Raw genomic sequence first — 13,538 nt, 5'->3', positions numbered from 1 at the left:
TCTTTGATTTCACTGGTGTCTGGTAACAAATATTACCTATTCAGAAGGGGCAAAAGTTTTCGACTGTCTTCACCTGACATTTCCCTGCAGGCAGCAGCATCTGCAAGCAGCTTTTTCATGAAGGCCAAAGAATATATGAAGCACGTCAGTCTATTGGGCAATTTTGATTCTGCCTCGAATTACTGATATTATTTTTGTGTTTTTCTCAGTGAATTGTAACATAAGGCAGCATCAGCCTACAGCTCACCAGTGACATCGAGGCGTGACAAGTTGAGGCAGCGTGTGACCACTTCTGAAACACCCACATCCGTGACTTGGGAACAACCGCGCACTTCTAGCGTCCGCAGCTGGGGACACCTCCGAGCCGCCGCACTTAGGCCACTGTCGGTTAGGCACAGGCAGCCACTCAGGCAGATGCGCTCTACAGCAGAACACACACCAGGAGTATCCCGGCTCAGCAACCGGAAAATGGTGCGCAAGCCTGCAGTGGCAAAATGTACAATGAAACAAAGTATCTTGTGGTAACTCAAGGGAGGTTCTTATGAAACAAACATCAGACAAAGCATCACTAGAATCTGACAGGAGACCCTCAGCCCTCATGGCGCTTAAGAGTGCCAACGACTATAGAACATACTCCCAATTACCACTAAGGTCTGAATCTGAGCTAGCTGATAAGGCAATGTCATTAAATAAAACATTGCCTAATTGCCCTTTCATTGCCCAATGAAGCAGTGCCCCAATTGTCTAATTGCCCGTTCAGCACGGCACTTCCACGAGTCAGCATGTTCGTTATACATTACACAATGCTCAAGCTGCTAGGTCAAGCATTCAAAATCATATCATATTATATTATATATTATCATTATTAAATCATATTATAAGCTTAACATGCATAAGCGACCACATGAGCTTTGAAAAATGCCATAACGTGAGGAAAGTGGCTCCAAATTATTTTTGACCACTTGCGGTTCTTAATGTGCCCTTAAGGTTAAGTACATGTGTGTTTTTACGTTCTGCACCCTTCTGAATGCCGCCACTTCAGCTGGGAATCGAACCCATGAATATGTCCTCAGCAGCACTCAGCAAGATGGCACAGGACAAAAGGGCTCTCAGTCTCCATCAGACGACACTGACCCTGGTCGACGGGCAGGTGCTCAGATGCCAACACAATGCTGGTCCACAAGCGAGGCTCCCAGGCAAGGAAGTACCATCGCCGACAGACGCGTGCGCACCGACACAGCTCGTCGCTCGAAAGGCAGGCGAGCACACGAAGCAGCAGGTCATCTGGCAGTCGGTCAAAGAGGCAGCTCTTTGCCGATGGTCGCTGGTGGTGACTGTTGCTTGTGGCTGTGGTCGGCCATCCCGGTGCGGGCAACAGGGTGTGGTAGCCCAAGTCGCCAGGTGAGCTGCTACGAACCTTGGGGAGGGCACCGCCAAGACCTGACCCTCCTGCCACGCACTCCATGGCTCAGCTGCCCCGACAACTGCTGCAGAGGGGTCCCCAGGATGCTCCAGGAACCCCTGTTGCGACAACATTAGCGAGATATAACGCCGCACTTTAATATAAATTTCAAATTATAAAGCTCCTCTACGACATATCTGCTAGACAAACTAATAATAACCAATTTGTCTTTTACAACTTGTTCAATCAAGAATTTCTCTTAATTAGTTTAGTAAACGAGGAAGACAAATAGCATATTCTTGATGCTACTTTTCCAGTAAATGCCAACATTCCCTCTCATGAAGCACATTTCGCTTTGTGCATTTCTGCACAACTAATCTGCTCACTTAAATGTTTTACCATCTATTTTAAGTCCGGAACCTGCCATATGCAGTGGAATGTTTAATCCTGAAGTGCTGGCACATTTATTTTAGCAACTAGTGATGGCAGATTCTAGTTAGTGGTTTGGAGAACTTGCAGTTCACAATTTCCTGATTGGAAGTTGGGTGCATAAGCTAAACATTTAAACGCAGATAGAGAGTGAATCAGAAACAAGGTCATTCTGTGAAGGAGCCCAGACTGCTTCACATAAAATAAGTGATGTCAACCAGAACTTTGAATGATGTACAAACTTCATGTTTTATTTCCCCTTTCAACTTGTCTGGTGGCCCCAGAGCTGTCCTGTTTGATGCACAGAGTAGTTGGCATGTGATGAAAAGCAATGGTATTCTGTAACCATCTCCCAAGACCGTCATTTTGGGTCAACATTCCAACCACTCTCTCTCATATCAAACAATGTAGCAATCAGTGTTGGTAACCTTTTTAAACAATATTGCCAGGTTGCAGCCCCAAAGAATAAATTATTGTGAAAAGTACATAAGTGACAATGTTAATGATTTGCTTAAAATTTTAGCCTTTTTATGTTTTAATTGTTTTATGTTGTCTTTCATTTTTTTATAAACTACAGCTTTAAACTGCCTTTCTCAGTGACAAGTCAATGCTTGGAATGTGAAAGAAAGAAAGCAACCCCCAATTTTCTGAAACAGCAACAAATCTAAAGATTGTACTTTGTCTAGAAAGGCAGCTTTCATGTATCCAGACGGCTCACTTATTAATCCCTGCTGTACCATGCTATTATCCTGAATTCTGACCAAAAATGGCCATTTTCTTATTGATGAAAAACAATTTAGTCAAGATAAGCGTATAGTTACACAAAATCTGAATTATTTATTGTAAAACTGAAGCTTAAGAGCATTATACAAAATAATTGCAAGAAAGAAAAGTATTGCAAATGAGCTGAGCTCATCATTGGTAGTTTTGCCAGAAATTTGCAGAAAAGCCCAGATCGTCCATGGCACAGAAGTGGTTAATAAGCTCTTTGGTATGTCTTTAGAAGCAGTGACAAATGAAGGTGCATATATACCTCTTACATTAAAATCGGCGTGAGACATTGAACTTGGTCAAAGTTTCTGGAGAAATTTTACCTGGGCACAAATTTACTGGCTGTTTTTTATTCATGTCGCTACTAAAGTTTACTGAGACTCCAAAAAGGTAAACTTGTTGTTAAGGCGACTAAAAGCTTGCTAAATTTAGCAGCCTTGTCGCTAAGATGCCAACACAGACCCCAACATATTTCGAATGCTATTTTTTCTGCCCCGATGCCACAGGAATTGAGTTGATCGAGTACACGCATTTTGCATCGGTGCCTTTGTATTGGCGATGAAAGTCCGGCCACCACCGACAACCCCAATAACAGGCAAAAGAGCTAAAGAAAGCTATTCATTTTAATAGAACATGGGCCCTCAGCTCCTATATGAGAGAAGGCAGGAGAGGATGTCACTTGCAGGCCCTGGTCAAGGCAACAGGAGAGAGTCTCTGTGCAGGAAAGGTACCTTGCCTCCTGGCATCACTGCTTTATGGCATTGTTTTTTTTTTGCTTCTATCTCAGCTACCAAACTCCTTCTTTACAAATATTGCAGTAGAATGCTCTATGAACAGCCCTTCAGAAGTTCTAGAGTACAACAAAAATTTCCAATGGGGCCTGGCAAGAGGCCCTTTAAACGTGTTCTATCCCGATTTAGAAGCTTAGAAAGTAACGGTCACAAAATCATGACAGCAGGAGAGAAGAGGTTAAATGTGAAGAAAATATTTCCGACTTACACAGACTAGAGGAGAACTGCACTTTGCCATGGCTGCCCATTGCAGCAATGGTTCTGTCATGGCTTAAACTCCTCAACATGCCCATCTGCAAGATAAGGAAAGCATGTGAATACACCTGACAAGGATCTGTTAATAGACGCTACAAGAAGAACATGATTTCACACTACAACAAATAGATCTCCAGTGTACTACAGTTTTATAAATGAAGGTGTACATCCATTCATGGCTACATGCAATATTTCAAACAAAACAAAACCAAAGCAGAAATCATTCTAATACTTGCTGATACATTGGCTATATTTTTAAAGTTCTAATGTTCACTGGGTGAAACAAAACTTGAATCTAATTAGAGCCTGATTTGAGACAAGATGAGCATATTGCACATACTGTGGCGGTGATGAAGTTATCAAAAGATTAGAAAAATTGGACACTTGGAATAACAATGGGAAAAGCTGTGCACGGAGTCATTGCCTATGAAACTAACTAGAACAACACCTGCTGTGCCTGCCGTTGCGGACCCACATGCACAAACATTAACAAACTAGAAAAAAAATTACCCAAAACCAATATGCAGCAGGGTTTATACATTATGCTTATGACTACCATATCTCGCCAGCAGTTCTCTTGCAAAAGGCAAAACTTCCACTAGGAGCTAGTTAGGCAGCACTGTGAAAGAATGAAATTATTTTATCTGCTTTAGCACCATAAATGAGGCACAGACAAAACAGCGACCATTCCACCTTAAAGAAGTCGCCAAGTAGTCATCCCACGCCCAGAACAGTAAGCTAGAAGTACGCAGTGTCTTAGGCACCAAGTAGAACGCAAGAAGAAGAGGACAGAATTGTAGTAGTTGCAAATGAAGTACTTCATTAAAACCACACAAATACTTATAAACAACCCTCACCCAATTCACACATGCACAAAAGCTCAGGCAAGAAATGAAGAAGATGCAGACAACAAAGCTGGACAGTGCAACCAAAGAGCCGCTGACACAATCATCTGCATTCTTCAAGATATGGTATGCCTCCATAACTTCACATAATCTAAACACTGTGCTGGAACAAGATATACTTGCATTGTTAAACAAAGGAAAGTAGCCACAGCTCACACAATGATCAGCCAAGTGGCTTCTGGCTTCTTTGATGATATAGTTAGCGAGTTCTCTCAATCTAACATCTATGCACTTACCCATCTGCTCAACGTGTTTTTTTTAACATCATAACCAGAGAGGAAAGCAAGCAGTGCATGCAAAGAAAGCTAACATTTCACAAAGAAACCCTCTAGCACACTAAAAACTAGAAAGGAGAAGTTAAACAGCTAAGTAAAGTGCACACTAATCTCGATGACAATCATCTTGATCCTATTTGTCTTACAGGTGCATAATCGTTCGACTGAAATTACTTCTGAAGCAGCTATTCTTCCTGCATTTTTGTCTTGCATAAGTTTTTCACAAGCTATGCAGCCCTGTTAGCAAAAATTTATCAAACGGTATGTCACTGTATGGTATCAGATATTGGAAAGAATTCAGACTCCTCAACTCCACAACTCCACCTTACACATCATCTACCCGGACGTCTACCCCGACGATGTGTGCCCATCGTGTGGGGTCACGGCGACACTCGCACACGTGCTCTGGGTGTGCAGAAACACTCCGCCCGACTCTACCTCCGACAAGTGGGAGAAGACCCTACGAAGCTTGCTCCTACAAGACCAGCAATGGGCCGTCCAGCAGGCTCGCGCAGCGGCTGCCAGGTACTCCCTGTCGGTCCCTGTGCGGGAGACACCCACTGCGCGCTGACGTGCGTCCTGCAGGACCTTTATTAAAGTTTGTCCAATTCAAATCCACAACTGCATTACATGTGCAATTGGCTAAAGTTGATTTACAGGCTTCCTCCCAGAGTTCCTAAAATTGCTTTAACAGGTCACATTAAATATGGAGACTGGGGATTCAAAATTCATCATTTTGTGATCAAAATTAAAGATTAAAATTATCCAAGTAAGCGCTCAAAGGTGCGTTGTGTTTAATTCATTTGCTGTAGTGGGTAAATGCCATTGCTCCTAAACCGTGTCATTAACAGCAGCAATTTATTTCATTTCCTAAATTTACATCACCCTCAAATGCACTGTTACAACAACAAAATGCCCTCTGACTGCCGTTAATGCAAGCTCATATCAGAGGTAATTTCTTGGGCCCTGAAGATTTTACGATGGCATGCTCAAGGCTACTTCCTGGCTAATCCCACCAGTTGTGGGTAAATGCCATACCTTGTAAGCAAGAACACGTATGCCAGCTTTTAAGCCTAGGTTTCAAGACAAACAGCCTAGGCAATTGCATCACTTGATGGAGGCCGAGAAAGAAGTCTCACTGAATAGCTGCGCTGAACTATACTCGTGCTTATCAAAAGTGAAGCAAAGGCCATATCTGTTGCAGCATGCAGGACGAGTCCAACAAGAATGATATCCAAGCATCTTCCACATCTATGAGTAGGCTCTCACCACTGATGTTGGCACTTCATGCAGTTTGGTTGCTGCCACTAGAGCAGCTTAACATTTCACTCCGTAGACATTCCACGTGCACAGGTGGCTGCAGAGAGCTACATTGATTACCCTTTTCTTAATGAGCGCATCTCCCAGAAACACTATGCGCAGTCAGCTTATCTCTAAAATGACAAGGAAACCTAATCGATGCACCCTCGTGTTCAGCTTAATTGGCTTCATAGCGGAATACGAGCAGCCTTCTATGTTCCGCTGCCAGTATGAGCACTGTGTGCACATGAACTAGTGCTTCCGCTGAGCATCTTGGTGCAAACTGTTAGAATATGCCAGTCTGAGATAAGCGGTTCGTAAATGCTCTGCTAAAAATGTCTGCCGACTCTGGGCTGCAGAGGCTGTGCCTCTTTTGTGTGTATACTTTTTGGCCCATAAAACCATAAACACCTGTTACTATCAAATCAGCGCACCAATAAAAATCCCCACAGTCACCTTGGAGGTTTATATGTGATCTTGCCGCAAGCATTTTGGCCAAGAGACTTGTTTCAAATAATAAGTAGGTATGCACAGTAGTAACAGAGAACATTAAAAATTTGATTAAAGCAAAAATTGAAATCTGTTCGAGTGTAGCACGAAGCTACAAAGAAAACCCACACAGGTTTCTCAGAAACAAAGCTTCGTAGTTGAAGAAAAACCCACACCTTTCCATGGCAGTCACTCTACCATCTGAGCTAACTAGAAGGCTAGCTGATCGCAGAGCAAGGACGAATTAATTGACCATTCGAACCACAAGGACAATGAATATGGATATGGCAAATCAGTTCTGCGGAATTCCACAAGATGGATGAAGTAAAAAAATATGAAATTTGATGCTCACAGTAACCTCAAGGATTGCAGTGCACATGTGACTGTCTCCTACTGACCTATCAATTTCAAGCTTATGTTCAAACTGCTGGGATACACAGCTTTCCACAGCTTTCAAGTAATGAAAACTTCTGCTGTCACATTCAGTACATCAACTGGACCACATGGAGACAAAGTAAGTAAAAATAAGAGCACGAGTCAAGCTGCAGATAAGTAAATAAGGGATATCCAAATAGTGAAAGGTCCTATTAGAATTGAATGTGAATATTCGAGAAAAATGATCTACGAATATTCAACGAAATATAGAACATATCATTTCTAAACAAAATGAAATGGATTAACCAGATTCCATCTTGTAAAAAAAATTTGGATTATATACATTGACAATGTGTGTAATAGCATTTGCAATTGGACGTCTAGACAATTAAGGAGTTTGTAAATGAGAAAAAGTGCTTTAAGTTATCTAGAGCACCATAGAAATGGCAGTAATGAAACAAGGAAACAGCATGTCACCAAATGCACCTAGACTGTTGTGTTCATTAAAGGAGAAAAAGTAGGCTGTGTTTTAAAAGCATGCAAACGTGGTGAAACCAAATACCCACCATGGTGGCTTAGCAGCTATGGCATCGTGCTGCTAAGCACAAGGTGACAGGATCGAATCCTGGCCCCAGCTGCTGCATTTCGATGGGGGTGAAATGCAAGAACGTTTGTGTATTGCGCATTTGGTGCACGTGAAGGAACCACAGGCGTCAAAATGAATTTTAAGTCCCCCATTACAGTGTGCCTCAATAAGATCATGGTTCTGGCACGCATAACTCCACATCTTAATTTCTTTTTTTTAAATTGATTTAACGGCAACAAATTAGAAAAGGATGCCTAAAAGCGGGCAATTGTTTCTGAATGACTAGAATTTAATAGGCAGAAGTTGTTTTGCCATGTGCGTTCACCTATGTTATGGTGCCTCTATGGAGCAGAGTAATTTGGAACAGTGCTCAATTCCATTTTTTGTTTCTTCCCTGAGACTCCAATAAGTGCTCTTATCCCTTTAATTCTAATGAAACAAACATTCAGCCATTTCAAACAATGAATTCTCAAATCGAATCCAATAGCAGAGACTATCCCAGTTGTACTCGAATTTTTAATATCCGCACACCCCTAGAAAACTGTGATGAAATTTCAAGGTCACTGACTGCTGCCAGACTGGTGTTGATTATAATACAAAAGGAAGCTAATTGAGGCAGCTAAACAGGACAATAACAAAGGAAATGGATGCACACCACATGTCCTGTCTGTTTCCTTCTTTGTCCTCGTCCTGTCCCACTGCTTAAATCAGCCATGATCATGGTACATTCCAAGCTGCTGCAACCATATCCCTGCCACTCAAATGTTTATGCATGGAACCTAGCAAGCAAACACAGATGTCATCATCAAAAAAGATTGAAGCATGCCAGCTATGCAGACACACTCACATTATCATACACAGGGACAAAAGCACCCACTAGCCCTTGTCTGCATAGATGATCAACAAACATGCATGTGCTAGAGCAGAGAGTCCCAAACTGGGTTCAACAGAAAACTGGAGTTCCATGAATGGCATTTTAGGAATATGTAAGCGACCAAAACGAATGCAACCCCACCCTCCTTGGATGGATTTTTACATTAGAGCTTGCATTTAACAATTAAACCACCAGATCTGCACTTCGATAGTCTTGGTGAGAAAGAGTGATTCATCACAACAACCATTGTGAGGCAGTGGATTAGCACATTGGTGGGAGAAAGAAGGGGGTGTGCAGGGGTCTCACCACACACTGGGAATATAGGTGGGGCTCCACAAGGCCAGAAGTTTGGAAATCCCTCGACAACAGAATGCTTCTGCTTTTACCTCACAATTGGTGAATCACAGCAGCTTCATTTCAATCATTGCAGCGTATAAGAAATGAGACTCTTTGCCACTGAACACTAGTGTTGGTGGGTATTACACAAAAAATAAATAAATAAAATAAATAGTGGTGTTGGTGGGTACTACACAAAAAATAAATAAAATAAATAAGAAGTGTATGTTTTTGTGTGTGTTTGAGAGAGAGAGAGAGCTTTGGGTAAGTGCACTGCAACTGAGTTATCCCTTGTACAAGAAGGATTCAGAGATCTATTTGAATGACACAGCAACCTTACCGTTCATTCCAAAACCTCAAGAAAAATACCTGGACAACTTAAGTTGTACTAGTGTGAGTAACTTGGCTATCATTGATAAGTAAATGAGGCCATAGCATTACGTAAGCATGCAGGTTTAACCAAATGAAATCTGGTTAAACTTGGGGGTGTTTGAATAGCGAAGCAGTTCGCTAATTATCACTATCAGTAACATCATGAAAGAGGAGGCAAAAGTAAAAGCATAGACCTACAAACTCTCTTTCCCTTTCTGGTCATAAACTTGCTACTCAAAGCAGCCACGATGCAGCACCACATCACTTCAAAGGCACTAGCCATTGGTTAGAGCAGGTAATTACACATAGCTATGTTTTTTTTTTCTTTCGATTGCAGTATCATAGTAGGAGAGTGAATGAAACTTCAACAAGCACAGGTCTTTATAGCCGAAATCACTACAGCATTTATTGCGGCTATTTCAATTCATTTGGAACTTACAGTAACAGCTGCATCAGATGAATTTTTCACATATTTCAGTAACTAAGTCTTCTAAAGAACAAGACATGCTCTACTATGTTTGGTCATTATAAATAGTAAATGAATATTCTTCACAATTACTGCACTTCTAGTGCTTTTCAATCTAAAGCGCTCAACTTTGTATGCTGCCTTCTATAACAATGCAGTAGGGAAAGCTTGTATGAACAGGCACATGTTACCGTCCTGATAGATGCTTTATGGTTTCTACATGATGGCACATAGCATAGCAGCAACTTAGACGCTATATTCAGCTACCTTATGAAATTTTCATGGCTAGAAAAAGGTCATCAAAACACTGATAAAAACTACAATTTGCTTTGCCTGGTTCTCAGTGCCTGTCTCAAACACAGAAACTAGCTTTGAGTAGTAAACTGAACAAGAAAAGCCGTTCTCTTTCGACCTGGTAGCATTAGTTTTACACGGGTCACCATTTATAGTTTATTCCACTTCTATTTATCAGTCCTCCACACGTTCTTCTGCTTTTAAACTTATTTTGTTAAGCTGACAGGAAGTGCCCATACAATAAACCAGCAACCGAAGCTGGTTTATGTCGCTGCTGCCAATGAACAGAAAGGTGAACACATTCAGCTACACCCCATATAAAATGTGTAGAGAGTAAAAAGTCAATGAATTAAAGAATTGACTGTGACTATATCATTATGCAGAAGGTTGACGAAAACTTATTGTCAACTGGAGAATGAACCTAACTCCAAGCTAGGTATGATTACATGCAAGAGAGGAGACTGACACTGCACGCAAAAGCAACAAGTCGCCCCAAGTTGTCATGCAAGAACTGTTCCTTCTGATCATACTGCAAATGTTGAAACACTGCAAGCTGCAGTACAGTTCAAGAGCTGTGAAAATGTTTGCTTGCTTATAAGAAACCAGAACTACAATAAAACAAATACTTTATAGAAGAGTCCAACGCAAACATAAGAAGAGGTCTTCATTTTCATTTTACAAGAAATTCGTCTATAGTTGGTGACAACCTAAGAATTACAAACAAGCTCCAATCGCAAAAGCACAGTGCACTTGCCCTTCCCCTCAGAGAGAGCCAAGATTACTGGGGTCCATTCACAATTATATACAAATTATACAGCGTGTTTCAGCGAACACTTTCAAAAATCTTTAAAAGTTGCCACTTCGAGTAGACTGGCTCATAAACTAGAATTGAGCTATCTGCCACAGGCAACCTATAAAAAAAATTTGAAAGTGTTCGCTGAAACACCCTGTATACAGCCAAAAAGGTTTGCCTAGTTCCCTAGTGTTAAGCGATATTGCATGTTTAAACAGCTTCATAATTATTTTTATTTCTCTCCCCGTACAGTCGGTCTTTCACTGGCTTCAGGGGGAAACGAATATCTAGGGCAAATTTTATGGGTGATCCTGATATCCCCCGTAATTATCATCACCATAGTTATTATTTTAGCTTGAAACAACGGGCTTTTATTATCCCATCAGCCCAGCATTTACATTAGAAAAGCGAAGTCACTAAGCAGTGAGTGGACTCCAGCTGACTCGGCTCTCTTTCATATGTAAACGACAGATGCACAACATTTTGGTGGATGGAGCTTGTTTTTGTAATTCTTAGGATGTCGCCGACTACTGTATGTCCAAATATCTTCATTTCTATCGGCAAAACAAACACGAAGCGCACTTAGGCAACTAGTACACGGCTGCAATATTCTAAACAAAGCTATGAATCTGATAATGCGTCACTAATGGGGTTAGAAAAACTGCGTATATCGAAAGGGCAGGAAATGGCAGGCTTCCACAACAGCGTAAAGCACCTGAAACCGTCCTCGTCATTAGGTCGACAGCGGCAGTCGTACTCCCGTTCCAAGTTCGTACCTCATGCAACGTAACACAGTGCAACACGCACGTTCAACAATGCCTTGTGGCATAAAGAAAGAAATGCTGTACATATGTATTCAGGAAATTAGAACTCGTACAGGATACTTCGCATTGCAAACAAGGTTGGGTCTTGTACTACAATGTATTCTGGCCCGCAGTTGTAAAGGCTGCAACCGAGTTTTTGTTGTATCAGATAGAACGTATCAAAAGACGTAATAACGCCTATCGCAAAAGTACTGCAACTAAGCGTGTGTGTGCATAAATATCAAACAAGCGATTCGGGGGGCGAAAAGCACGAACGGCCAGTCAGAAACAGGTAATGCTCCCTCGGATTTGCAATGATGTCACAGTTTGACAGCTCGTCCGCGACACCGCACAACACAGGGCACGTACCGCGTTGGGTAAAGTTTGATTTCCACTTAAACATAAAAGACACGTTGTATCCAAGACTCAGGCAACGATGTTTCGCTGAACACCACAAAAATGTCAACGTCAAGAGCACGAACCACTTCCAAAGCGACAGGTTATTAGGCCTAGACCTCCCCTTCTCCTCCTTGGCAGGTTCTCCGAAGAATGCGAGACATTTCTCGGCCAATGCTCGGCAAGCGGCGGCGGCAGCCCGAGAAGATACCGTACGGTCGTTCCGCTCACCAAATATAAAAGCTTACTCACCCCAGACAATGAGCGGTTCCGAAGTAACTTGTTGCTCACATCCCAAAGAGCACTCGCGATTCACACACACACACGCAGAGAAATGCGCCCGCAGCCCCACACAGCCACAACAAACTTCAGATGCAAAACATTCCGCTGGCGCACCGACACAGCGGTGGCGCCCTCTCTACCCTCTCCCCGCTCTGAAGTTGAGGAGCATACCGCTCGGCAGGGTGGCAGTCATATCATCCGCACATAGCCGCTTCAGTGACATACTTCTCATAAAGTACGACGAGAACGAAATACATAAGCCATAATCGCAAGTATAAATCAACATATAAACAAACAGTTCTAATTTGACGCATGTTGGAAGATGTTACTTGTTTGCATCTAGTGTTATCTGCTTGTGTTATGAATTACGCAAGTGTACACACACAACACGCATGCATGTGAAGCTCCGGCAGATTAGCAGCAACATGTCAGTGTATTTCAATCCAACGGTACATTGGCGAGCGGAAGCACACCGCTCAGAAGCACTGCTGCTCCCCGCAAGGTTGCTAGCGGTGAAACCTCCTCGCCTCCTTCCCCATGCGCAAGAGCGAGCGGCCTGCGTTTCGGCACTACCGGTTTCAGGCATGCCCCCAAGCGCCGTACGCGTACTCCGGCATCTTTTCCTTAACGGAGAAATTATTAAGGAACACTCCACGAGATCGGAATGTAGGCACAAAACAGGACCAATCGTACTGCCACCTCGCAAAGAGAACCGCGGTCTCATCGCCATTTCACAAGCTGTCGCGCTGCATCGAAGCAACAGCAGCGCGTCTCGTGCGTCGTCTGCTTCATCCAGTAGCAGACGACTTCCACTAGAGACGCGCGCATGTGCGCGCTAGCGTCTGTCCGGCGCCGCGTTGACGCCCCGCCTGTTCAGTCACCGAAAAACGAGGTTGCCACAGCCTTGGCTCCAACTTTTTATTAATGCTTTTTTTTTTTTTTTTACTCACAACCTCTTGCAGAGTCGTGCTTTGGGGCAGCGCCGACCGCGTTCTACGCGCGATCTCAACCTCAGAAGGGGGACGAAGAAAAGAGGGAGGGGGTTGTCGGACGCATGCGAAATGGCATTGTGAAACAGTCTACAGGCAGCCAGCTGATCAGGAGAAATCTGCTACAAATAGAGCAGCTATGGCGTGCAGCCGTCAGCGTAAATGGCATTATCGGCGTCACACTTCGCGCAGCGCGGACGTAAGGACTCGAGTACCACCAAAGCTACCAGCGTGTGACGTTCGAAAAGCTAGAGGGAGGAACAAAAGTTCGTGCGCACGCGCACTGAGATAAGCAAAAAAAAAAAAAAAGCGTTGCAGACAAAAGGGACGGCACACGCTAAGGTTAACCTCAGCCA

The 13,538-nt window shown here is 42.9% G+C and overlaps 1 protein-coding gene across 1 annotated transcript in view; it reads right to left on the bottom strand.

Moving 5' to 3' along the window:
• LOC126531512 (F-box/LRR-repeat protein 7-like) overlaps positions 1-13,063 on the bottom strand; it is a 40,009-nt gene extending 26,946 nt beyond the window's left edge. The window contains exons 1-4 of the mRNA XM_050179057.2: positions 12,164-13,063; positions 3,602-3,686; positions 1,135-1,521; positions 248-481 (exon numbers count right to left, since the gene is read on the bottom strand). Of these exons, the coding sequence (XP_050035014.1) occupies positions 248-481; positions 1,135-1,465 (565 nt within the window). The 5' untranslated portion in view covers positions 1,466-1,521; positions 3,602-3,686; positions 12,164-13,063. The remainder of the gene's footprint in view (positions 1-247; positions 482-1,134; positions 1,522-3,601; positions 3,687-12,163) is intronic.
• Between the last annotated feature and the right edge of the window lie 475 nt (positions 13,064-13,538).

The sequence above is a fragment of the Dermacentor andersoni genome, chromosome 5, assembly GCF_023375885.2.
Source record: "Dermacentor andersoni chromosome 5, qqDerAnde1_hic_scaffold, whole genome shotgun sequence".
Taxonomy (NCBI): domain Eukaryota; kingdom Metazoa; phylum Arthropoda; class Arachnida; order Ixodida; family Ixodidae; genus Dermacentor; species Dermacentor andersoni.
The sequence above is the reverse complement of the archived record's forward strand: the minus strand, read 5'-3'. Positions and strand labels throughout refer to the sequence as shown.